Here is a 27,505-nt window from a genome sequence, read left to right as displayed (position 1 = left end):
GAAATGTTCCTCTTGAGTCCAGCCCAAAGATGACATTTTTAGGAAAGTTTGAGAAGAATCCTGTGGCTGTTACTGAGTCACGATAGAGTGGAAATGGATCTTTTCTATTTAAAGAGTTTTGTGCTACTGTTTGAAAATGTCATATTGCTAGGGAACGGTGGAAATAGAAAACTTTCCACTTGCCATCAACAAAGAAATATCGTTACTGAATGAGAAACAATGGAGTGAGTTGAGGAGATGTTTTCTTACCTGTCTGACTGAAGTAATAGGTTGCTGGGAGTTTAATTTAAGAACATGAGTCTAAATAAGCTTGGTGTTCTAGAAAGGGATCATTCATCTGAAATCCAACACATGTGATTCTAGACCACATTCTGCTACTACACAGTCATTACTTCAAACAGGTCTCAGAAGCTTTCTGGATCTCAAGGTCAATATAAATCAAAAGAAAAGATCAGATTAGATTCCAATTTCCCCAATTTACCTGATCTTAAGAGTCATCTAGGGACTGAAAAAAACAACAACAACCACTTCTTTGGTCCCTTTCCTAAAGTTCAGCCGGTTCTGGGATCTATTGGAAATATATTTTAACAAACCTGCCTGGAAATTCTGAGGAAAAAGTAGGTTTGAGAAATAGAACTATGCAAATACAAAGTGCAAAACTATGTTTTTATGGGCCTTTGTACCTTGCTTTTTCACTGGAAATAGTAGGGTTACTTTTCATGTGGGTGTGTATGTATAGACTCTCATTTTTTAATGGCTATATAGTATATCGCCATGTTTCAATATCTGTTTACTCCCTTTTTATTGTCCATTTGTTGTTCTTTTCTTCAGAAATGATATACTACTTTGGATTCTTACTAGGACTATTGGAGGGCCCCCATCTCACTACCCCTTGTGAAAGAAAACTCCAAAGTGCAGCAAGCACTGCTAAGAGAGTCTTTTAGAACAGGATGAGGAAGACATTGAAGAAGGTGGCTTGTGTGCATCTTCTGTCTCAATTTTTGGAACACCCTGGACTTTTGACTCCTGTCAATTGCGACTTGTCACTCGCACCTCCACCATGTCCCGGAACACATCCTTCTACTTTAGACTGGAACAGAGATAATGTAGCATCTGGTCGCTGAATAGCCAATCATGCAGGAGATAGTTTAACTCTGTCAGCACCAATCATAATTCCTTCAAAACAAGTTATGTAACCTCGTGGTTTCTGCCTTTATAAGCTTACTCTCTGCTTACAATTCGGAGTACACTTTTGAGTTTGGTTCCTTGCAATCCCTAAGATCCCAAATAAGCACTTCCGGTTGCTTTATGGCCTCTTCTCCTTGGTCAACACCATTTATTAACAATGGATGCTATTATTTAGGAGGAAAGAAGCTTTGCTAATTTGATAAGTAATAATGGTATCCCATTACATTTCTTAATTAGTCGAACATGCATTCATAGATTTGTTGACTATTCATATCTTTTCTTATGTGAATTGCCTGGTAACATTCTTTGCACATGTTTTCTTTTTCTTTTTTTCTCTTATAGATTTGGGAGAGCTATTTATACCCCCTAAAGCACATTAAATATAGTCGTCTATGTTGTAAACCTCCCCTGGCTTTCGTTTGCCATTCAATCTTGTTTGTGATGATTTTGGCATTTAACATTTCTATATGCAATCTTTCTAAAAAACTCTTAAGAATTCTATCTTTGGTATACACTTAGAAAGATCTCCATATCCAGATTATATATTTGCTTAAATGTTCTTAACATTTTTATGGTTTTAGTTTTGCATTTGACTTTGCAATGCATCACATTTTAGTATACGGTATTAGAAAAGTCTCTAGTTATTTTTTTCAAACTGTTAACTAGTTTTTCTAACATAATTTCTTAATCAAAGAGATTTTAGATACTGTGATTGTCATACTATAGACTTGCATAACCTTGAATCTGTTTCTACTCGTTGTTTTCTGACCTCAATACTTTGTTTTGTTTGGTGGCAGGCTGGGTTTATCTGACTTATTAAATATCCACTTCATAGGGTATAGGAGTCTAATTTGGGGTAATTTGAATCCCCCAGTTACACAATCCTAATTTAGATCTTTCAAAACAAGACTTCAGAATGCAAACTTTTAAGGGACCAAGAAGTGGAAAGTAGTTTCTACCCACATCAGCAGCAGAGGCAACTTAACACAATAAGATAGTAGAGCTAGGTATTTATTTATTTATTTATTTATTTATTTATTTATTTATTTATTGCTAGGTATTCATGTAAGTGTTTAACATGCAACAGGTAGGAGTTTAATCCAATGAAATTGGCATAGGAATCAATTCTGAATGCCCTGAGGTTTTTCGGGACAAAGAGAAGCAGACAAAAGGAGAGAAAACAAGAATGGAAGAATGGTATAGAAAGAGGTAGTAAAAAAGAAATGATGGTAGAAAACAGGTTTAATTTTTTTTTTTTTACTTTGAGAGTATTTGTGTATAAATATCTATTCCAGTGAAGACTATTAATTCATGTGTATTTAATAGAAAATGAGAGAGGTGTTAAATCATCACACCAGGTTCTGCCCCAAGTGCGAAGTAAGAGGCCAACTATGCTGGCAGGACCCTGGGTATATAAAGCTATGCTTTTGGCCTTTTCATGGGATGTCTCCCTAGCTAGGCTCAACACAGAGGTGATTCTAAGGAAGGGAGAAAGAGGAAAGTAAAGGATAAAAAGCAAAGAAACAAAACCAATTTTCACATGAAAGATATGCTGTAAGAATTTCAAAATGATTCTATTTGCTCAACTGTTTAGATAATTTGGAAGCAGGAAACTAGGGGCCGGAGTGATGGAGCTATGCATCTTCCTCTAATAAACAGAGTTACCACCCATCCATGCTTCAGTTTGGCCTGCCCTGGCAAAGCTGGCAGGTCCACTGAAACCCAGAAATCTCTCTTGCTTTCATGCAATGTGCAAAACGGCTGTTCTTTCAACTCCATTGGGTAGAGGAGACTTTCCAGTGCTTCACTAGGTATATCTTGGTGTTTCTCAACTCTTTGGCAATTGTTACGTCTTGTTTATATTACCTTCCATCTAGAAAACTCCGTGGGCCTAAGAAATTGTATCATCCAAAGAATCACAAAGGAGTTCCTGGGACCTGTGTGTTAACCTTGTATTTGGTCCATGTCAAGAAGCCATCATTGCTAAGAGCATCATCCTTACCCATTACTTGCCATAGATATGCTGCCTCCTTAAGACCATCATATTATTCATATTTGATTGAGTTTCTGTCCTACATGCCCTCCACTTAACTGTTCATTTCTCCCTACAAAACCCTCATTTTTTAAAGCCAATTCCCCATGGTCTCACTTGGCCCGTGGTCTCTGTGCACTCTACTCTCTAACCCCTTTGCAAGCCTCTGAGCACGGTCGTATTTTGTAAAGGAACAGAATGTGTAGTCTAACAAGATTCTTTTTCTGAATCATAAATTAATTTGTACTTAAATTTTACCAAAGTCATAAAATAACTTACGTTTACTCTATAGTTAGTAAGTCAAGTACTTTGGAGGGGCGAAATAATTCTAAAATTACCCCCAAAATGGCGCATGATAAATGAAAGATGTGTACTTACTGTACCAACCACATATTCATCATTCACAGAATCATCATCCTCTGTTTCTTCCAATGTGTCACGATCTTTAGTCCCTCTAGGAATGGCTCTGCCTTGACTATGCAGGAAGGTGAGAATAATGTTCCAAATTCTGAGTGAACCTAAGGACTACTTCCAACACTACTACAAAGTAATAACACAAAGGAACCCCTTTGGATTCCAGCCTCCTTACCCTGAAGAAAAGGATGGACTAGGGCCTCTCAAACTTAAAAACAACAACAACAACAACAAAACACTGGAAACATTTTTAAAACGGAATCTTACATGGAAGGAAAAAAATAGCCCAGGGGCAAATGATAAAAGCAGAACCTCACAAAATGTCACGGCTCCATGGAGCAGAGTTTGAAAAATCATTGGATTGGCTCATCCCTAAGTCCTTTCTAAATTAAATGTTATTTTTTTGTGATTTCTATCTAAAAAAGTCTCAAATCACCTAAGAGATGCTGCTTAGGAATAGATGGGAGTGATTCTATTTAGGAGGAAGAAGTGAGGGGTGGGTTATGGTGCCAACGCACGGAGGGAACCCTGTTCCCCCAAAACATCTTGGTCCTTTGAGCCTTCCCTGCAGGATGGTGAAGGCTCGCAGCACAGGAAGGCTCCCGATTCCAGACGAGGATCAATCCCAGATCCCTTAGCAACAGCACCAGAGCAAAGCTTTCTTTTACACCAGCAGGTGGTGGTGGGCCCTCGCGGCTTGGCAGCACCTTCTTACAACGGACTCCTGGTGACTATTAGAATCTTTTTTGACCCTGCCTGGCAACCAGCACCCCTTGGTAACATAGGAGCCTTCATTCCATCAGACTCTACGATTGCTTCTTGTCTCATCGTTCTATACCTTTTCCACATCCTGTATATATAATATGCTCTGCATCTAAATTCAAATCCTTTAAATATTTTGTATATTGGAGGACAGATGCCAAAGTCCAGAAATTTACAGAAAAGCAAAATGGATTATATTTCAAAAATAACCTGCCTCTGTATTTGACTTCTGCTGTGCATACAAGATACCTGTGGGTAGTGATTAGAAGGTCATCCAAAGCTCTGTCTGCTGCAATAAATCAATGTGATGTCCCCTGTAAGTCACACAAGAGTTCAGGAGACCAGGTCTTATTCTTCCCACTATATAACTATGTGACCTTGGTCTAGACACTTCACCCTCAAGCCGTAGTTTCTCTTCCTTCATAAAGCAAGAAAGATGAGCTGATGATCACAGAGGCTCCTCGGGGTGCTAACATTTCATGACCCTTGGCTTCATTTTTGACCAGGGACTTTGCATGTCTCCAAGGTCAAACCTCTGGGATTTTTACTTAATCCCTAGAGTTTCCCCTATGAGATCACAATATTCCTTGTGATAGTTCTTAGCATTGTGTTCAGAGTGCAGGGAAGGGCTGACAAAGACCACAAGGCAGTACGGGTTCTAAGAAGTCAGAAACACAGGGTCCCCACGTGACCCTTGTGGTCGGAAATGGGAACAAGAACAGCTAGAGAAATCTTCAGGATCACCAGGCCAGTCTGGTGATCATGCATCCATGCATCTAGCTGCCAATTTGGTCTCTCAAAAAGTATTTAACAGTTCCTTGCTATTTGCTGAAGCATTTGTAGAAGCGGGGGGGGGGGGTGTAGGATACAAAGTAATAATAGGAATAATCTAGCGGGGGGAAGACAAGACACACACACTTACTTGAGTTAGATAAATAAAGCGTTAGCCACAGGTGACTGGAGAATAAATCTTCACAGGAGGCTACCAAGGGTAGAAGGGGACCTTTCCATTTGCAAGGGAGAATCCTGTGGGGATGATGGTTGACACAGGGCATTCTTGACCAAGGGAAGAACACATGTACAAACTTGAACATGGGATAAACATGGTGTGTCTTGACTGGGGCTTGCTCTGGGAGCATATGACCTGTGCAGCCAGAGTCCCAGGTTCAGCAGGACCCCGTGCTTGGCTCAACACAACGCTGTTGCCAGCTGACATTCTCACCATTTTTGAGTGAAGGGCGCCGTGCTATTTTGCATGGAGCTCCACAATTTATGTAGTGTCCCCTTGAATACTGGCTTGCTCCATCCTATCATGGACTGGTAGGAGATGAAACTGGAAGAGGAGGTGGGGATTCACACACTGAGGGCCTTACATGCTGTGATCAAGTGTTTGGATTCCATCCTGTTCAAGGAGGCAGTATGGGCATATGGGCATGCTTTGAGCAGTGGAGCAACACGGTAACATTGAGATTTCGGGATGACTAATTTCATGCTAACACAGAGAGGGGAGACAGGACTGGTTTGAAGACCCTTCCAGACCCATGGGTAAGGCAAGAAATTCCACTTCCATGTAGGGGGGATGGGGAAGAGAGGGAAGATTTGAGAAACAAGTGAATCACAAGGAAGAATTACTCTGTCTTGTTAATGAAATTAGGGAAAGATGGAGAGAGAGAAAGGAAGGAATCGGGGTATTAGTGCTACTAGGATTATTGGGACCAGATTGGTAGAGTCACCGGGAGCCTTTGGGGTCACACTTGCATCTGGGAACTTGGCAGTCAGGTGAACACTTTAACATCATTCATTCATGCACTTCATTTGTTCAACATTTATCGATCACCTACTACTATGTCCAGGCACTGTTCAGACACTAAAGATCCAGCTGGAAATAAAGCTGTCACGAGCTCTGCCTAGATAAACTTTGCAGTCTAGGGGAGGAGAAAGACAAAGAGGCTAAGCAAATGTTACAACTATGGGCATGCCATGAAAGGGAAGCTCTATGTTGTCTGGGAATCAGAGGAGGCTTTTCTGGTTCTTTCTCCCGAGAAATTTAAACAAACAAATAAATGAAACTGTTAAGCACAAAACCCTTAATTTGTTTCATGTGTGTGTTGGGGTTGTGGCGGTCATTCTCATTTCCTGAAGACTAGGCGTGCCTCCTGAGAGAGGGAGATATGGATAGCCAAGTTACGGGCTGTGTGAGGAATAAGAGAACAATCCAGAAGCCTCGCGATACCTTCCCTTTTGAATGGCTCTTCTGAATGGCTTTCCACGGGATTCTTACAAAGAAATGCCTTTTTGAAATCTGCTATGGAAGTGGCTTTTAATGCAGCTAAGATGTTCCCACTGAGCTGCCTCGCCCCCGGATCACAGCTTTTGTTTAAAGAACAGGTATCGACCCAGTCACACTGCACTTGTCCCTGGGAATTCTGGATATCGGACTGAGAGGGAGCAAACTCAGGAGCTTTTGGGGGGTGGCTGTTGTCAACCATGTGAACTGAGAAAATGGTGCAGGTGGCTGATGGAGAGGGCAAGATGCCGTATGGGCAGGAGCCAGGGTCAGTGGCCTGCAGGTGCCCCAGTCCCCAATTCTAGCTCTTTTTCCTCCAAGTATCAAACATATCCCTGTGGCTGAATTTCATGAGACACCCAGGCATCTTTCTAGTAAGTGCTTCTTTTTGCTCAAGCTTGTTCAAGATACTATTATCTGATTCTCTATTGTTTGCAAACAAGGAGGTTTCCCACTGATGACTGTTGGGGAAGAGCATCCAGGGGTGGGGATGCTATGAGCCCAACCAAAGAAAATGTTGAGATCTGTTTTTAAATCATGTTTTACCAGCCCAGACTCCTAGGTGTATGGACTCAGAGCTTGGAAGGTAGACTCAGAGCTTGGAAGGTGGCCAAAATATGCCAAGGTCATGCCCAGGAACCTGGGTGACACAGGTTACTCAAAGCATCTTGGGTGGCTATAATGCTGCAGTGTCCCCTCTGTACAGTGCCAGGTAAAGACCACAAGCCCTGGACACAGGAGAGCAGCAGCCAGCTGAAGGTCCTTCCCTCAGAAAGGGCAACAGTCTACGCCCATAACTTAACACTTGAGTTTAGCCAGATTGATCTTCATATATGACCCATGCCTTTGACATTTTTGTCTTTAGGGCCACTGTCAGGCAAAGGACATTGGGAGGCTGTTGGCCACTGTTGGCCACTGCTGGCCAAGCAAGACTACTCCAGGAAGTTCTGGATTGCGACCAAAGCAGGAAGTCGATACTGTGGGACACATTGTAGATACAACCTCTCCTTTTGCCCAGTGGGTGGCCCACCCACAAAATTCTTTCTTCCACCTGGCATTACCCAACTCTGGGACAAAGCTACCCTTCACATGCGCAGGTGAGTCACTTGCGGGTCTGACATGTTCTTCCTTGGGGGTACGTGCAGGCAATCGACCTGCCTGGGTCAAGAGGAGACTGTGGATCCACTGTGGATGGACAGCTGGGAGAACATGGCCTGATGTGCAGGTTGCCTATGCTGTTCCTGTCCGGGTCCTGGCCATGTTTCCCAAATAAGGCGCAGAGCCAGGACTTATTTTTGTGTGTAGTTCTGATGCCTGAGCACACTCTGCTCCTTGCCTTCTGACTCCAGGTACCAATAATAACTATTCCCTGGCCAAACACTGCCCTGCGTCCTGATGCATGGCCAAGTGACCCCAGTGACCAAGAATGACAAAGGCCCCATAGTCTACCCATTCACTGCTGGGAGCATCCAGAGAAGAGAAGGTATAAATGATGACCTGGTTTGTGGTCTGGGGCAGGGGGACAAGGCGAGCCTGGGGAGGGGGGTATTGGACTGGCCTCAGTGGCCCTCACAGACAAGCAGGCATGCATGCAAGAGTCTGGGACCAGGCACACACTGTTCTTTCTTAATCCTACGAGATATTCTGACTCCAGGTTCCTTTAAGGAGACCGAGAGACATTAATTCAGACCGGTTTCAAGCACAGGGCATTTGGAGGGTAAAAACCAAGAGGCTATTCAAACCCAGAGAGCCAAACTCGGCCTTGCCATACTGTTGTTTCAATGATCAAGCCTCATGGCTGGGTGTAAAGTGGTTTTAGAAAGAGGTCTGTTCACACAAACACCGTGAAGCTATTCTTTCCCAAGCACCACACTCAGTTTGTCAAAACATTTGAAGAAGACTAATTCATGCCTCAAAAGGAATTCTCGCTCACTCACCAAACTGCCAGGTCCATGAGCTGAAGGCTTTTTGTGTGTGTTACAACAGCTCAAGACACCACAAGGACTGGACCCTGGACCTAATGCCTTGGGTTTTTACCATGTCACTAAGAGGCAGAATCACGGTCTGCGCGGTCTCTGGGAGGATGGGTGAGAAGTCAGGTGGCTGAAGCCAGTCCTGGCCAGTGCTGTGTGGATGAGACGCAGAACAGGGGAGGAGTGAGCACATGGGCTCCGAAGGCTGGGGTGCAAGTGTTCAAGTCCCACCTGGTCTGTTTGGACCAGGAAACTTAAGAAATGGAAACTTATGAAATGGAAACTTAAATTTCCTTCAAGATGCTTGCATCTCTTCATGTGTGAGTTTGGAAGTAGGGAGGGGTGACACCTCCCAACTGGTTGTTGCGAGGATGAAAATTAGCATGTGTTCCATGCCTAGAGGAGCATCCAGCACCCAGTGAGCACCAGGTAATCCTGGGGGCACATGGAGTCTCCCCAAAGCCCACCTGTGTCAGGAGGACAGGTGAACAGCTCCCCACACCGTCCCCAGAGTCGTCCCTCAAGGGTCCCTGCTCAACGGCAGGGAATACTCTCCACCCCCCCATCACAAACAGGTCCCAGAAGCACAGAACAGAAACGCGGCGATTGACATAAACAATTTCAAACAATAATTTCAGAAGACAGATTGTTCCATTTGGGCATCCAGATTCCTCTCGGAGGCTTTCCCCACTTGTTTATGTATTCCGTGGCACAGAGCCATGAGTGAATTAAGCAGACAGCCTGCACGCTCCCGGGCCCAGGAGCGGTCTGCGGGGGGAAGCAGCTTGCGGTTTGACCTGCTTTCCTTGAAAGCGATTGCTGAGGGAGCTCCTGGTGTCCACCCACTGGCCGGAGCGGTCACCAGGTCCCAGGCCCGGGGTGGGGGTGGGGTTCCCGGTTTGAGCTCTGCTATTTCTCTACCTGCATGAATTAGAACAGGTGATCAACCCTTGATCTAACCCCTACAAGGAAGATACTATTATTCCCGCTTTATGTACCCAGAAGGAAGGCATCCTTGTACCCAAAGTATAGGGAATTGCAAGGATCCAACCCCGACTCCATGAGCAGTGGTAAATTACCACAGGGATATGAACAAGGTCAAGGGAGCTGTCCAGTGGCTTCCTGGAGGAGAACTGGTTAACCAGGGGGAAGTAGAGCCTGGAACAAAGGGGGTGTTTTAGGAGGCCGAGGTAAAGGACTGCTTCCCAGATTAAGAGAAAAAATTTCATTCCACGTTTGCTAGATTCTCTGAAGGTCTATTTTAGTTCTTTTGAGATCCCGAGTGATGCCAGTGGTGTACTATACTTAGAGCATGAACGACCTTTCTGGTCATAAAACAAAGGCATATTCATTAGGGAAAACTTGGAAAATGTACAAAAGTTCCAGGATGGAACACAAAATTAATGGTCATTCACGTCTTTAACACTTGCTGTGATACACCTGTCGATGTTTGGCCTTCTTTCTTCCAATTCATATGTATACGCATAGATACATTATTTCTATTCTACAGTTCTACCCATATTCTAAAATACCTATTCATATTCTAAAATATCTATATTCTAAAATATCTATTCATTTTCTAAAATATCTATTTTCTAAAATATCTATTCTACAGTTTCTCAGGAATTGGGATCACAGGATGTGTAGGACACTGAAACCTCTTTCTTGCCTTGTAGACAGCTTTCCTCCTCATTAGGTATACTTTGAAAACACCATATTTAATGGGCATGCTACAATCCCATTTTCAGTGTATTCAAACATTCTCCTTTGGTTGAACATTTCAGGCTTTTCTTTCAATTTTTCTGCAGCAGATAGAAGACTACAAATACAAAATCTCTGTCTTTCATATGATATGTATAGTGTACACATACATATGCAATAGACAGTATAAGACTATTCCTTACACATGCATGCTATTATGTTTATAAAGTGCTACATATTAAGATATATATGTAGGTATATATATGACTCTACATGAGTATATACATGTTATATATACCTTAGGCCTTTCATTAATATACTTGTACTGGTACCTATCAAGTTTGGAAAAATAGTAAATGTAGATATATTAACATTTAAAAAAATGTTAGAAAGTAATCTCAGCCCTGCCATTAGGCACAAGATTTTGAAGCAACCAGACATAACATTTAGAACATTTTCTGTGTCTGGGACATTCCATGGTGTCAGGCTCTAATCTATGTGTTAAGACCAGAACCCGTTGCAGAGGCTGGCATTCCACTGAGTCAGAGGTTCCTCTGCAAACCCTAAGACTCATCCTGTTCTCGACTCCCAGCCAATAGAGCATTTGGCGTGCTGAATCTTCCCGTCTCCTGATCTCCAGCCCTTCCATTCTGAGGCCAGTACAGATGGCTACTATATGTGAAGAAAGCTTTAAACAGGGGGATCATTTTGTTGAAAGAGCCACTGGTTTCCACACCAGGTACCTGCCTATCTGAACACTGTTTGTACTTCCCCTGCCAGCACATTCCTCTGTGGGATCACATGGTGAACTTGATGCTGGAGGCCCAGAGATGAAAGTTCTGGTTCTAAATCTACTGGGTGACCTTGGACACATTTCTTAAGGTCTTAATGTCTCCTCATCTGTACAACCAGCTTTGTGATCTCACAGAGTTGGTATGAAAATAAAAGCATATGGACTAATAGGATTTTTTTTGGGGGGTAGTTAATGGACCATAAAATACTATATGTATATAATACTGCATATATATATGAATATACATAATACTGCATATATATCATATATGTGAGTAATATATACAGTGTTCCACATACATAACATTGCATATATATGTAATATTTAATACATATATTATATACACATATACATTATATATTATATAATTTTACATTATATGTAAATATATGTATTATGACATATAATGTATATTAATATATTATATGTAATACATATATAAATACATATAAATGTATGTATAAATCATATACATATGCATATATATACATATATAACATATACATATATTATAATATATAATGTAATATACACTATATATGGTATATAAAGCTGACTGTTCCACTAGCTCTGTGAGCCTCAAATTTTGCTCCCTGTGGAGAGTGCTTTTCTTCTTGGTTTTATTTTTAGACAGAACAGTATTTTTGATTCTAAGAGCATAGGATTTGGGTTCTCAGTACTGCCTGAAAAACAGCCATGAGCCTTTGCTAATCCTCATAGCCAGTGGTAACATTGTGGTCCCAGACAAGGCCTCGGGCTCTCTTGAGATAACACCGAAGGACCTAAGCTGGATACCAGCCACCCCTCTCTGGGAAGTGAATGTGACAAGAAAGCCTTCTATAAGAATTTTCTTGCAAGGGAGACGATAGGTGACACCGCGTATACAGAGCACTTTATAGAATACAGTGTACATTCTATAGTAATGATAATTATTGTCATCATTCTTAAACACAGCTTGGGGTATAAAAAAAAGAAATGAGAGAAGCTAGTGGCACACCTTAAGAGATGTTCACAAGCAGCTGGTGGTTGCGAATTTAGAAACAACATGTTTTATAATGCCATTTAAGGGGTTTTAAAGTATTGTAAATTAATACACCATATCTAATATATACATGTTAATCTAACAATAATATAGAATTGATACCCATCTGTGAATAAAACTGCTACAATTTATTGAATATGTGAGCACATCCCTGAACTATGTCAAACACTTCTTATATGGCTTTTCACTGAAGCCTCACAGAATCTCCAGGGGGAAGGCCTCTCTATTTGTAGATATGGCAACAAAGATAAGTGGAGATCTGAGAACTTAAAAGTACAGGCTTAACTTCCTATAACCATGAAGAGTGGAGCTAGGATTTGAACCCACACCAGCCAGGCCGTGGAGCCCATGCCTCAATACATCCATTTACAATTTCTGATGGGGTCAGGGGGTTTTCGGTCTTCACAGACGAGCAAAATTTTTAGGTTACTTTTTTTTTTTGTTTTGATTTTATTTCTTTGAGAGTGAGAGAGAGAACATGAGTAGAGGGAGCGGGAGAAGCAGACTCCCCACTGAGCAGGGAGCCCAACACCAGGCTCCATCCCAGAGATCATGACCTGAGCTGAAATCAAGAGTCAGACACTTAATAGAGCCACCCAGGCACCCCTAGGTTATAGTTTCAACATGAGCATGCTTTAGGACAGGTGGAGAATTTATTAAGAACTTGCCCCTGCTGGGTGCTCAGCCACTTCCAGATTTAGTTCCTCAGATAAGATCTCTGTAATCCCTGCTACTCCATAAACAAACAATGCTCACTGCTAGTTGATTTATTACCAAACTCATTCCTGATTATTGTAGAAGCTCAAGGAGATACTGAATAATCAAAATAAAGAATATGGGAGTATAAGAAAGAATATAGGGAAAATTAATCATTACTCCCAATCTTACCACCCAGAGGTAATCACTTCCTAGGCTTTTTTCTATGCATATGCTTCAACGCTTTTGGTAGGTTTGTGGTCTGTTTTGATTCCTAACTCATGGAGCTTAAAATATTTCAGCTTTTAAAAGTATTTTCTTTTAGGGACGCCTGGGTGGCTCAGCGGTTGAACATCTGCCTATGGCTCAAGTCGTGACCCCGGGGTCCTGGGATCCAGTCCCACATTGGCCTCCCTGCAGGGAGCCTGCTTCTCCCTCTGCCTCTCTCTGTGTCTCTCATGAATAAATAAATAAAATCTTTTAAAAAAGTAAATAAAAGTATTTTCTTTCAAAATTGCCTATGGTCAAGAAATAAGCTTGATATTTTAAATTTATTGACATTTCAGCATGTGTTGTGTTGGGGGTGGGCACTGAATTTAAAATAGTCTTCTAATATTCTAGGTCATGTCAGAGGTTTAAAATATATAGTCAACTTACCTTCAGTGCTCATATCCTACAAATGCCGATTTGAATTTTTGTCTATTCAATTAGGCTTACAGAAATGTGTTGTTTTCCACTTCTATCATGATGTTGCCAATTTCTCTTTATACATTGTCACATTTAAAATTTTCATAGATACCATTCTTGTTCTAAAAGATTCTAATGATATATATATGTATATCATTAGAATATATATCATATATATATATATGTATCTCTATCCCATTTTTATATATACACATATATATGATAACATTTGTCCTCCTCTTACCCCTGGGTATCACCGTGAACAGTTTGAACTTCTATTCTTAAGATTTTTTTCTATGTATTTATACCAATTTTTAAAAAACAAAACTGCAAATATACTGCCTGGTTGTTTCATAATGTGCTTTAAAAAAAATCTAAGTGTATGTCTTGGAGATCTTTCCATGTCAGTTCATACAGAATTTTATCTCCTTTTCCTTTGCATTTTATTGTCTTTCGTGAGTGTAGCGTAACTTAATTAACCTTGCCCTCTCTAATGGATGTTTACGTTCTTTCCACTCTTTTTGGCATTGTAGTTTATAATGTCCCATTATAAATTATAATGCCCTGAAAATCCCTGTACATACAAGTGTTTCTTTCAATTAAGATGCCTTAATGTATCTTGGTTGATGGTGAGCTCATTTAAAATGCAATAGAAATTGTCCAACTGTATCCCTTAAGCCTTTCAGATGTGCTCACTAAAGAGATTAGATGCCTATTTCTCCATGCTTGCTAATATTGATGTTATCAATATTTTACATTTTTGCAAATCTGATGTTTGAAAAAAAATGCTGTCTTTCAATCTGCATGTTCTTGAATGTTAGTGGGTTGAATACATTTCATCCCGGCTTATTGAAATTCCCTTGAATTATCTTGCTCTTTAGGTTGTGGGCTTTTAATCCCATTGTTTACACAAGTCCTTTTAATAACTTTGTCTGAATACACATTTCAAGTGTTTTCTTTCAATCTACTATTTGATTTTTAAATTTCTTTTTGCTGATTCCCACCCCCCCCTCCATGTAGCCTTTTAAACTTTTTAAGTGGCCAAATACATCAATTTTTATTTCTTCTCTGGCTTCGGTATTATGCATGGGAAGACAGTTCTTACTCCAAGATTATAAAACTGTTCTTCTTTCTTCTAATATTTTATAGATTTTCTTAGCTCTTTAATCCATATGAAATTTTTATTTTTAAAAAATTATTTATTTATTTATTCATGAGAAACACAGACGCAGAGACACAGGCAGAGGGAGAAGCAGACTCCCTGCGGGGAGCCTGATGTTGGACTCGATCCTAGGACCCCAGGATCACAATCTGAGCCAAAGGCAGGCGCTCAACCACTGAGCCACCCGGGTGCCCACATAAGGAGTTTTTAAGATGTTTTATAAAATAGCTGAATTAATTTACTTCCAAAAGGATGTCAATTTTCCCAACACTCTTTCATCACATATTTTATTGCTAATTTGAGTAGACACCGTTATTATTGGAATTTAATAGAGAGTAAATTCATACATACATGTATACGTTACACACACACACAACTGTGATCCACTGATAGTATGTTTTACTCCTAATACTAATTACTACATGGGTATGCGTTGCTTTTTTCTCCTTCATTTTATTGAGGTATAATCGATAAAATTATAAGAGTGCACAACATGATGGTTTGCTATTAGACGTTGTGGAAGGAAACCCACCACTGAATTAATTAACAGGGCTTTTATCTCAGATATTTACATTTGTTTGTTTCTTTGGTGACAACAGTTAAGTTCTAGGCTCTTAGCAAATTTCAGTTATACATACAATGTTATCAACTGCAGTCACCATATTATACATTAGATCCATAGACTTTATTCATCTTATAACTGAAAGTTATAAGCCTCCCTATGTCTCCCACCCTCCAGCCCCTGGCAACCAACATACTCTCTGGTACTGGATATTTCTTTTTTAAGCTATATTTAGTGTCTTAGGGCAAGCCTATTCTTGTTACTATTGGTTTTCAAAAATTTCTTGAACTTTTATTCTCAAACTGAGATTTAAATAGCTTTCATCGAAAGTCCTAAAATTCCAGGAGAATGATGTGTATAATTTATAGATTAATTCATACTAGAAACAGGTCTCTTGATAAATCACTGTTTAGGAAATCAAGGATAAGAATGGTAATTGGGTATATGTCTGGTGTTGTCATCCAGAATGAAGTATTTTTTTTTAATTTTTATTTATTTATGATAGTCACACAGAGAGAGAGAGAGAGAGGCAGAGACACAGGCAGAGGGAGAAGCAGGCTCCATGCACCGGGAGCCCGACGTGGGACTCGATCCCGGGTCTCCAGGATCGCGCCCTGGGCCAAAGGCAGGCGATAAACCGCTGCACCACCCAGGGATCCCCAGAATGAAGTATTTTAAATCCACTTGGCCAGTGGACATATATGTTGGAGTCGGGGGTGGGGGGTTGGAGTAGAAGGAGGGAGCTTTTAGGTCGTAATAGCTATGGTCATCCTGGCACCAACCTGATCAGATGTAGCCTCAACAGCTTATTGGTTACAGTACTCTGAACCAGTTGCTTAACATCTTTGAGCCTCCACTTCTCCATCTATAGGTGTCTGACAACATTCCCTAAGGATTAAATGAGATCATAAAAGTGCTCCATTAACCCCTAGCCCTCTGTGCTTCTCCCTGATGAAACATCAGTCCTATCTGGTAACAGGTGATCCCCAAAGAGCAGGTCACACAGACATTTCCAAAGGTATCAGGTAACTGTGGCTCCTTATCCTTTTTATTCTTGACTGAAAAGGTATGAAAAGCTTCCAGAACATCAGTCGCCAAGCTGACTCTGAGCCAGTTCTATTACAGGGGCAAGCATTCACTGGCATATGGCAATTAGACTAGGGTTAAGCTTGGTACATCGTGGGTGCTCCAGAAATATTAGCTACCAAAGTGGATCTTAGAGATTCATAACCATTATTCCCACACTTGGATATTTACTCTAAACAATGAGTATCCTAGAAAACAATCCTGGGGAATAAAAGACTATGTGCATTAAGATTTTTATAATGTTGTTTGTAATATAAAAATAATGAGGCTTCATTTTCCAACCGAAAAGGAAAAGGTTTAGCAGATTACTATGTACTCACTTGATAGACTTTGATACAGTCTTCTAAATAAGAATGTGCTACGAGCACAGCAGCTCAGAAAACGATTTAGGATAATAGGCTCATGGGCAAAAACACTATCAACCTATGTATACACCCTGTAACTTTATAAAAATCTTTACACATCTGGACAAGGACAGGAAGGAAACCCAAAATAGTAAAAACTTTTAAAGTATTGACATGATCGTTCAATTAATGTTGAGTAACATTTTCTGGATCTGGCCTGGTTTGGAGCCTTCCTGCCCCTTCTGGAGCTTGAGTACCAATAAAGTCCCATGTGGAACCTCGGACAGAGGAACCAGCCCAGCCAGTCCTGAGGAGAACAAACCCGAATGACTTCCAGAAGGAAGAGTGTTCCCAGACACAGGGAGGGCAGAAAGCTATGGGAGATATTCCAGTCATTTCTCTGCATCTGGGACTATTTGACTTTGTTTCTCAAGAAAGAATTGATGACTTTGTACCACTTAAGGGGCTGAGAAGAAAGAGATGTAGACTGAGGACAGAAATCTCACTTAGATGGTAGATCAATTGGGCAACCAGACCAGGGGCGCTAGGCAAGATGTCCTAAGTATCTGAAAGGTTGTAGATCTCCTCTTTATTGCTACACATACGGAGTGATGGCTAAGTTTCCACACAGGAGGGAAGCCATTATATACATTTTACAATGTCACAGTAGCGCAAATCAGTATTTCTACTGCTAGCATTCTACTGCTTCTTTAATCTCAGGGGGCTCATCTAAGATGGCTGAATACAACAATTGTCAATTAGGGTGACTGACATGATTAAACTACATGCTTCAATAGCATCTATGGGGAAATGAAAAAATTTATCTTCCCTTGACTAAGAGGAGAAAAGAAAGAAATTATTCTGTTTTCAGTGGCTCCAGAGGGCATTGACCTAGGCCCAGTAAAATAGATAAATAAAGCCAGGCACCTGGGTGGCTCAGTGGTTGAGCATCTGCCTTCAGGTCAGGTCATGATCCTGGGGTCCTGGGATCGAGTCCTGCATCGGGCTTCCTGCAGGGATCCTGCTTCTCTCTCTGCCTGTGTCTCTGCCTCTCTCTCTCTCTGTGTCTCTCATGAGTAAATGAATAAAATTTAAAATAAATACAGTCAGGAATTGCCTTATCTATTCTAGATTTCTGGGAATAAAGGGCACATTTTAAAAAGATTTTTAAAAAGGATTTTATGTATTTATTCATGAGAGAGAGAGAGAGAGAGAGATCGAGAGGCAGAGACACAGGCAGAGGGAAAAGCAGGCTTCATGCAGGGAGCCCAACGTGGGACTCGATCCCGGGACTCCAGGATCATGCCCTGGGCTGAATGCAGGTGCTCAACTGCTGAGCCACCCAGGCATCCCCCTAAAAGGCACATTTTAACAGCACTTGGAGATCCTCAGTTTATCTAGGAATAAAATCTAAAACTGGGTAAGTTTGACTTACTACTTATTCTAGGTGACATCAGAATATAAATTAGTGCACATTACTCATTAAAAACAAATGCTACCTAATGATAAAGTTGAAAATCTAAGTCCTAGAACAGCACTGCTGTAAAACTATTACTTGGCTAATTGCTTTTGTTGTTTTTTAAGTCCTATTTATGTCCATCAAAGGCTTTGAACTACTCCATGTTTCTCTCTTGTGCAATTCGCACGCCACTGCGTCAAGCTGTCCCTTCCCATATGGGGATGGGGACTTCTTTCCATAAAAAGAAACCGTCAATGATTCTACAAAGGTCTTTCCCTTACAAATGGCATGAATCATTTTATCAGGATGGAAACAAAAGCCAAGTGAGCAGGGCTGACTTTCCCAAGGTCATCGGCGGGAATGTGACGGGCTCCGCCCATGGCCCTGCCCATGGGAGAGCATGAGTGAGCCCAGGAAGGCAGACCCCTGTGAAATGCACCTGCTGGCTCCTCCTTCCGGATCTGGGCAGAGATGCATGATAGTGGGTCACCATCTGCTAGATGGCCAGTGAGTTCTTGCTAATAACATGGAAAAAAGGCGATGAGAGACCACTTTGTGCTCTAGCATCTTCTATTCATGTCTGGCTTTTCTGAAGTATATAAAAGTCGAACCCTGAAGCTGAGCACCTCTAGGTCTGGCCTGTCCATCTGTTACTCTCCGACTGGATTCAACTAGATTAGAATCCATTCAATCTGGTTCAATCCAACCTGACAAAGTCTTCCTGATTGTGCCTGACACATACTATAGCAGAGAAAAGATGAACGCTACTCTTTCTGGTCTTGAAAAACTTAATTTCTTTAAAGCCCTCCAGGCACACGAAACTGGACTCATTATAATCCTCGATTCATGTTGCATTGCCACATATCATTGAGCCCTGAGTGAACACTGTTCAATTAATTTGCTTAATAAACACGCAGACACCCACTGCCTAACCTGATTAAAAACACCAGCAATGGTTTCCCTAGCCTAGGCTACACCCTTACCTACCTCCTTACCTACCTCCTTCCCTAGCCTAGGCTACATCCTACCTCCTGACCTCCTTAACTACTGTTTCCTTGCTCCAGAGGAACTACTTTTCTGAATTTTGTATTTATAGTCTTTTCTACCCTTGCTGTTCTAGTTTTAATACACAACATCTATGCCTAAAAATACATAAAACCAGATTATTGGGGCACCTAGGCGGCTCAGTCAGATAAGCATCTGCCTTTGACTCAGGTCATGATCCTGGGGTCTTGGGACTGAGGCCCAGATTGGGCTCCCTGCTCATCAGCGAGGAGTCTGCTTCTCCCTCTGCCCTTCCCCTTGATTGTGCTCTCCCTTTCTCTCTTAAATAAATAAAATCTTCTTAAAAAACCCACACAGATTGTTTACTTTTATTGCTTCTGAGTAGTCTTCAGGGAAAGAATAAAATATGTTTGCAACACATATTTAATGGTGTCTTTTTTATGCCAATTATGATTTGACATGCTAGGGAATAAAGCAGGGAAAACAAACTAATCAACAAAAATCCTGGCCTGCGTGAAGGACAAAAAACAAACAAGTAACTAAGTCAAATGTTTAATATAACTGATCACTGATAAGAGCTATGGATAAAAAGAAGGCAGGTGGGTGGTAGGGGGCTCTTGCCCCAGTAATGAAGATGGTAAGGGAAGGGCATCTGGGACAGGAGTAAACCCCACACACCTAGACAGGAGGGAACAATGATGGTCTCAAGCAGGTGGCCTGAGCCAGACCCTGAATGTTCCTTTTGCTTTGAAAAAAAAAGAAAAAAGAAAAAAGATTTTAAATTCCCATTTAGGAATGAAAATGCATTCGCCCTTTAAGGTCCAGCTAATTGTGTTCTCATGTGGACTTCAGAAGGCACAGTTTTGCTGGAACCATGCACAGAACATTAGCAGGTCTGCTCTAAGGTTCCATGTGAGGATGGGGAAGGTTTCTTTCTTACTCCCCAACTGTATACTCAGCCCCCTAGCTTCTCGTAACATCTACTGCAAGGGAAACCTGTTTGGACATAGCTGTCGAATGAATGAATGAATGAATGAATGAATGAATGAATATGTAACTCACATACAGTATTTTCCAGGTCAGCTTCTTGAGGACAGGGTTCCAATCCTACAGAGATTATCCCTGGGGTGGGGAGCACTCATGCCTGATACCAATTAACAACACGGACGCCTGGGTGGCTCAGCAGTTAAGCGTCTGCCTTCCGCTCAGGGCGTGATCCCCGGGTCCTGGGATTGAGTCCTGCATCGGGCTCCTTGCAGGGAGCCTGCTTCTCCCTCTGCCGGTGTCTCTGCCCCTCTCTCTGTGTCTCTCATGAGTAAATAAATAAAATATGAAAACAAAAACAAAACAGATTGAAAGAGTGAAAGGGTGAGCTGGCACCTAAGCAAGCAGCCAGGAAGGAGAACCATCAAAGTAAGTGCTTACCTGGGGTGGGGAAGGGTCTGCCAGGAACCTACATACAGAAATTCACCCCATTAAAGCATTCACAGTTGGAAACTGTGAGCTTCTCTGTCCAGAGCAGAATTTTCCATAACACATTTATCCAGCTAAACCTGCCCCATGAGATGCTGTGTGAATAAAGGTGAAACATATTGGAGAATCACTACTTTTTAAAAGTCCACAACCTACATCAGAACTAGTAAAGTGTTCCAGAAATCCTGAGGCTAAAGATCTGGTGTGGCTTTTCAGCATCCTCCGCCTCACTGTTAAAAATGTCCTGCCATGTAAACGTCGATGTCGTGTAGCATCAGTCTTCTGTGGACCATCGTGGTGGTGGTGGTTGGGGGGCATTAGGATTATGGCCATGTAATCCAGATTAAGGGAAAAATTCTGCAGAACAAAGTCTGCACAACAGAGGGATTGTGGGGTTAAGGAGGTGGGAATAACATATTAGAACGCCCCCGCCCCCCAAGATGTCCATGTCCTCATCTCTGGGAACTATGAGAAGGTTACCTCCCATGGTCTTATAGACTGAATTGTGTCCTGCTCCTCCCTTTCCAAATCCATATGTTGAAGCCCTAAACCCCAATGCCATGGTATTTCCTTTGGGAAATATTAGGTTTATATGAGGTCATGAGGGTGGGCCTCCCCTAAAGGGATGAGCACCCTTGTGAACAAGAGAACCAGAGAGTTCACCCTCCCTATGTCTCCCCTCTTTCTTTTCCTCTCTGTGCCATGTGAGGACACAGAGAGGAGGTGGTCATCTGCAAGCTGGGAGGAGAGCAACTCGGACTTCCAGCTTCCAGAACTGTGAGGAAATAAATTCCTGTTGCCTCGGCCCCCTAGTCTAGGATATGTTGTAGCAGGCCATTCGGACTAGTAAGACACATGACACTGGGGATATAATTCGGGTTGCTAATCAGCTGACCTTAAAATAAGGAGGTTATCCTAAATGAGCCTAATGGAATCACAAGATTCCTTACATGTGCAAGTTAGAGATTTGAAGATGCTCCACCGTTGTCTCTTGAAGGGATCATGAACCAAGGAATGCCAGTGCCTCTAGCATCTAAAAACCAAGATAACTGATTCTTTTGTAGGGTCTGCAAAAGGAACACAGGCCTGATACCACCAGGATTTTAGCCCAGGGAGACCCTTCTCAGACTTCTGACCTCCATAACCACAAGACAATAAAGGTGCATCGCTTCAGGCCGCTAACTTTGTGGTAATTTGCTACAGCAGCCACAGGAGGTGGATGCCACTGCTGCTGAGTAAGGAATTAGTGGCAAAGAAAGAATTAGTTCAGCTAGGAGAAGTTTTCACAGACACCCAGAGTGAGAATTAGCCCTTAGCTTCCTTTCATTCTGCTTCAACCAGTAGAAATTCCTGAAAGTTCCCGATAGGATAAGTTTTCCCCAAATTTTAAAAATAAACCAACTGGTCATTTCAATAGCAAGGTGGAATCGAGGAATGGGTAAGATATTTGTGCTCCAGTAGGCTTCATCTGGAAAAGTGGCCTTGAGTGAAATACTGAGGCAGCATGTGAGCACATGAACAATTATCTTAGAACATCGTGTTAATTATGAAGATGACAGGTGCGGATTATTCATTTATCCATTCGAGAAATACGTATTGAACACCTACTGTATGCCCAGATCCCTGAGAATGCAACAGTCTGAAAATATCGTGGTAATGGTTTTACGAAGCTAACAGTCTTCAACTTTTCGGCCATTCATTTTGGGGGAAAAACCAACACCTCAAGTCTTAGAGATGGAAACGATTGCAGATTCAACCAAACAGAGTCAGCCACTACTTCTCTAGCACCTGCTTTGCATGTGCCTTGGCTTCTTTCAGCTGCAGCCCCCAGTCTGGGAGCCCCTGCACCTGAGCACCAGCCAGCTGGTCTGCTGAGCTTCTCGCCCTCTGCCTCCCCAGAAAGCCCGAAGAGATGCTCCCATGTTTTTCCTCAACCTACATGCTGGCTCTACCCCAGGTGACGCAGCATTCATACTCTTGACACCTCTCATTTCATTTCAAGTCTCCTCTTTCATGCCTAAAATGCAAGTTTTGCATTTTGAGGAGCCTTTGGGCACCCAGAGTCTCGAGAGCTTGATGGGATATTGGAGGGGGTGGCAGAGAGTGCTGGTCAAGGCGGCTTGGATTGAAGGCAGGGTTTGCCGGAAAAAACACAGAAGGACTAGTTCGGTTTGGATTTCAGGTAACAGTATGCCCCTAATTTTGCAATAGGTTAAAAAATTAATCCTTGTTTACCTGAAATTCAAATTTAACTGGGCATCCTGTGTTTTTTTTTTTTTTTTTTTTTTTACTTATTAAATCTGATGGCCCTAAATTTGTGCAGGGGAAGGAGGCAGGATCACGGTGGATACCAGAGTCTGCCTTTGCGTGGAGTGTTTGAATCAGAAGAGGAGACAAAAAGCAAAAGAAATAAGCAGTTCTTTTGAAGGGAAATCTATGAATGGCCCTCGCCCTCTCCTTTTGATCCTTGGTGCATGGTGTGTGTTTGCATGTGTGTCTATATCCATATATTAGAGTCGGAGTTTTGTTGCCACGAGGATTATGGTATTGAGGGAAACCACTGACAGTGATACTGGTTAGAGATCTTGACAAAACAAGCGAGAATTTTTTAAGAAGGTAAAAATATGATCAGTCTCAAAGGAATATTACTTATTGCACTTGTATGAAAAGTCTACCACCATTTATGTCCAACAGCTACATAGCCCCTATCACAATTTTGTTTGTTCCCAGTCTTTGTGTGCTTTCATAAAACCACAAAATGTTATGAAAGGGTCTGCGAGATCACCTAGTCCAAACCTGACACAATGTTAAGGAACCAAGACTCAGAGGGAGGAAGTGACCCCCCTAGGGTCACACTGTCAGAACAATATTTTTCGAGGGCTTACCAAGTACCAGGCATTTTTAAAATGCCCTGCTTGTGGTATCACAGTCAACCGTCACAACAACCCTATCACCGTTATTTGGGTGAAGTAAACCACGGCAGAGGGAATTATGAAATCTATCCAAGGTCAAGTTTATACAGCTCGAAAGTAGAGGCACCTGCAAAAAAAAAAAAAAAAAAAAAAAAAATCCAATCCTGAGCTTGGCTCAGGATTCACACACTCAACCATGTAACCCCACAACAGCCTCTCAAATAAGAGGAGTTTATAACGTTAAATATATTAACACATGTAAAATTTCCCACTTTGCTGCTCCTGTAGCAGGATTTTATCCTTAATACCAAGGTCACTCGAGCACGGTTTACAGAAAGCCGGTTGGACGTCGCTGCCATACACACCAATTTCAGAATCAAAATGGTCATCTGCTCACTTTTAAAAAGGCCCTACAGTATGGGGTGCCTTGCTGAGATCAGAGAACAACTTACTTGCATTTATTTTTGAAATAATTTGCCTTGCTGTGGCTTAGTCCCATTTATTTTTTGAAATAATTTTAATTAAATAAGTAACACCAGGGTTTATCATCAAAGCAAACACTGGCAGGAGAGTTTAGTGAATTTACATTATGAGTAGCTCACGAAAGAAAAGAAAAAAGCCAGGAACACAAATCAAAACAGAAGAGGCTTCCCTGCCCACGGTTAGCCACAAAATAAATGGAGTTTGCTTGGGAAGAGGCAGGCCCTCTTGCTAGCAAGCAGGCCGTCTAGCCAAGGTCTGAGGTGGTGCAGCTAGACTTGCAATTATATCCAGGAAGAATCATCGAGGTCTGCAACACTGCATTACTTAGCCGCACATGCTGCTCGCTTTTCTGCTTGTGCAGATTATCAACCCCTTGCATCTCCAATGACCAAAGCACTTTGTCCACCTCCAGACCCCAGTTTGGCCGATTATCAAAAGGTGGAGGGTTAAGCATGTTCCTATCTGCATGGATATCTCATGTTTTCCTGAAGCTACTCTTCCTGTGACACAAAAGCCTGTCCAAGCTCAGGAAAAAAAAAAAAAGAAAAAGAAAAAAGAGAAAGCAAGTTGGCAACTGGACTTCTCTGAAGCTCCAGGGTGTCTACCTAGGAGACACCAGGACTCCACTGACCCACAGACAGGAATTAGGAACAGGGAAAACACGGTCTTCCTTTTCCTCTGCACTTTCCCCCCCAAGGCAGGATGCCTTGATTAGTTCCATAAGTCGGTTTTGCGATTTTACTATCAAGTACTTCAAATCCTTTTAGAGGCAAACCAGCCCCTCCCCTACCCAAAAAAACTGCCAAGGGTGCAACTGAAATGAGCAGTGGCTTTCCGCAAAACAAATCCGTATCCTCTCTTCCTCAGAAAGGTGGCAGTGTTGCCTTGCGGTTTTGACCAAATTACAAAGCGGCAGAGTCTCTAGCTCATTAAGAGATGACCAACCAGCCACAGAAGCTCCAGAAGGGTCATCTCCCTGCAACAGCGTAGAGCCTTAGGAAACCTCCAGTGGACCCCACGGACATCTAAAAGCCAGAAGCGCCCAAGGAGGTCGCAGACCACCCTCACTCTCCACACCCATGCTTCTCATTTTTGAAACATGAATCTCAGGTGAAAGTAACACCGAGTGGTCCCATTTACAAGAGCTTTGAGAACATCCTAAACGAGGCCCGCATCCTGCTAACACCTGTTACAGGGAGTGTTCGGGTAGGAATGTAATCCACCTTCTGGGTAGAAATTTTGCCATTTATTGAGTGGTTTGCCACCACTTTTATAAAACCAGTATTACACACTGTGCTACTGAGATCAAGAGCTTAAGGCGGCGAGTGTCTCCCTGTCTAAATGGGGAGACCCACACGCTGGTACCTTCTGTGGGCGCCTAAACCAACCCTTGGTGGGGAGCCGCTGCACTTCCCGGCTGTCCCTTCCACTCACCTTCACCCGGCGACCTCTCTGAGAAGTTTCTCTGTGCGCCACTAACACAGAAATTTGGGGGGAAATTCTCCATTTATAAATATCAGATGGTTTGGGAAAAAATATTTGTGGCACTGGACTTTTTTTTTTTCTACAGTGATGTCATCCTAAATACTTGGTGTGCTCCAAATTTGCTATTTTTACTTCCCCCAAGTGACTTTTTTGGGAAATACATTTGTTTGGATTAGCTACATTTTAAGTGACCCTGTATCTATTAATACACAGCATCAGGTTCATCTTCTCAGCGGTTACAACTGATATTATGTAGCTCTCAAACTCGAAATCCCTTATTTGTTCATTTTCAAAGTTGGCCCTTTCAGAGGTACCCTTCCAAAATTTCTATTCACAGATATGGGGTGCGGGTGGGGGATGAAATAAAAGAATTTGCCTTTTCACAAATCAACCAAACAACAACAACAACAACAAATCGCATCCGGCAACTCAAAGCATCGACCACGGAAGACATCAAAGTCCCCCACCCCCTCCTCCTCCCAACCCCAAAGTCAAATAAAAGTCTTCACTTTCGAAAATGTGCTCTGGGAGGACCAAGTGGCAGGAGCCAAGCGCCGGCTCCGAGACGCTGGTTGGAAAGCAGTCCAGGGTGGCGAGGTGCGGAGGAGGAAAGTCAGCAAGGATTTGCTAAGTGCCTTAGCCCTACCTGATCTGAATTTGCTCCTAATCAGCAAAGAGTGCTGAGACCCCAGGAGTGTCATGTTGAGGCTCAGCGAGCCGCTGGTCCCTTGGCCAGACGCCCCCTGTCTTCCACCGGGATCGGGCTCCCGGGAGCCCCGCTGAGCGCAGCTAACGACCCAGAACTCATCCAGCTCTCCGGGAGCGCCCGGGGCAGGAGGACCGAGGACCCCGCGTCCCCGCAGAGCCGGCGGCTCCCCCCTCGCTGCGCGGGGCTAACTGACTCCCAGCGGGCGGGACCCTCCTCCTGCTCCGAGGCCGCCCGGCCGCGGCGGCATCCCAGGCGTGCCCGGCTGATGTCATAGGCTGCCAGCGAGCGCCGAGGATCGCCACCGCGCCTTTATGAAGGGCCCAAGTTTGCCATCTGATACTTTTTTACTACTGACAGCAGCTCAGCCAATCAGGGGCGGCGAGCGGGGCCCGGGCCGCCGGGGGAGCGGCGGGAGCGGGGTCCCCGCGGGTGGGCGGCGCGGGGGGGGGGCGCGGGGTGGGTGCGAGGCCCCCCACCGCATCCCGGCGGGCAGGACGGGAGCGCGCGGGGGAGCGCGAGGGGCGCGGGGGGCGCGCGGGGTGGGTGAGAGCCCCGCATCCCGGCGGGCAGGACGGACGCGAGCGCGGGGAGCGAGGGGTGCGCGGGGAGGGAGGCGGGTGGATGCCAGGCCCCCCACCCTATGCCGGCGGGCAGGAAGGGAGGGCGCGGGGGAAGCGCGGGGGGCGCAGGGGGCGCCGGGGGCGCGCGGGATGGGTGAGAGCCCCCCACCCCATCCCGGCGGGCAGGACGGGCGCGCGCGGGGAGCGTGGGGGGCGCGGGGGGTGGGTGCGAGGCCCCCCCATCCCGGCGGGCAGGACGGGCGCGCGCGCGCCTCGGGGCGCGTGGAAGCGAGCGGGGCTCCGGGCGCGGCGCGCTCCCAACTTCTCCCCGCGTTCCCGGGCCTCGGGGCGCAGGCAGAGGCCAGCGGGCCGCGGAGCCGCTGAGAAGCCAGCCTTGCGTTTTCCCGGGATGCGCACTTTCCGGGATGAACCCGACTCTGTGGACGCGCAGATCCAGCCCGCGACGCGAGGCCCTCCCTCTTGGGTGGTGGGAAAGACACATTAGGGAACGGACGCCCTGTGCCCCCCACCATCCCGTAGGGTCTTGGGAGCAGGGGATGTCAGGGCTGGGGTCGGGCTGTGCTTGCAAAGGCTCTAGGCTTTTCCTACGCATGAATCCCTCCTTGGAGGGGGTGGGATGGGGTGAGGTGGGGGTAATCGGAACCCCAACTGAATTATTGGACATCTAGG

The 27,505-nt window shown here is 43.6% G+C and overlaps 1 protein-coding gene across 17 annotated transcripts in view; it reads right to left on the bottom strand.

The window, feature by feature from the left end:
• The window catches only part of MYOCD (myocardin), a 149,913-nt gene that overhangs the window by 73,556 nt on the left and 48,852 nt on the right, over window positions 1–27,505 (bottom strand). For 4 of the 17 annotated variants that reach the window (XM_038536910.1, XM_038536901.1, XM_038536902.1 and 1 more), the window contains exon 1: window positions 26,193–26,555. The exons of 3 other annotated variants lie outside the window; for them this stretch is intronic. Coding sequence is in view for 3 of the 14 variants with exons in the window: in XM_038536901.1 (XP_038392829.1) it covers window positions 26,193–26,247 (55 nt within the window). In the remaining 11 variants the exon portion in view is untranslated. Of the gene's footprint in view, window positions 1–3,598; window positions 4,356–4,645; window positions 4,916–23,551; window positions 23,706–26,192; window positions 26,557–27,505 lie in introns of those variants that run through there. 10 more of the 17 variants (XM_038536914.1, XM_038536912.1, XM_038536917.1 and 7 more) reach the window with 6 other exon arrangements.

This window comes from Canis lupus, chromosome 5 (assembly GCF_011100685.1).
Source record: "Canis lupus familiaris isolate Mischka breed German Shepherd chromosome 5, alternate assembly UU_Cfam_GSD_1.0, whole genome shotgun sequence".
In the NCBI taxonomy this organism is placed as follows: Eukaryota; Metazoa; Chordata; class Mammalia; order Carnivora; family Canidae; genus Canis; species Canis lupus.
The sequence above is the reverse complement of the archived record's forward strand: the minus strand, read 5'-3'. Positions and strand labels throughout refer to the sequence as shown.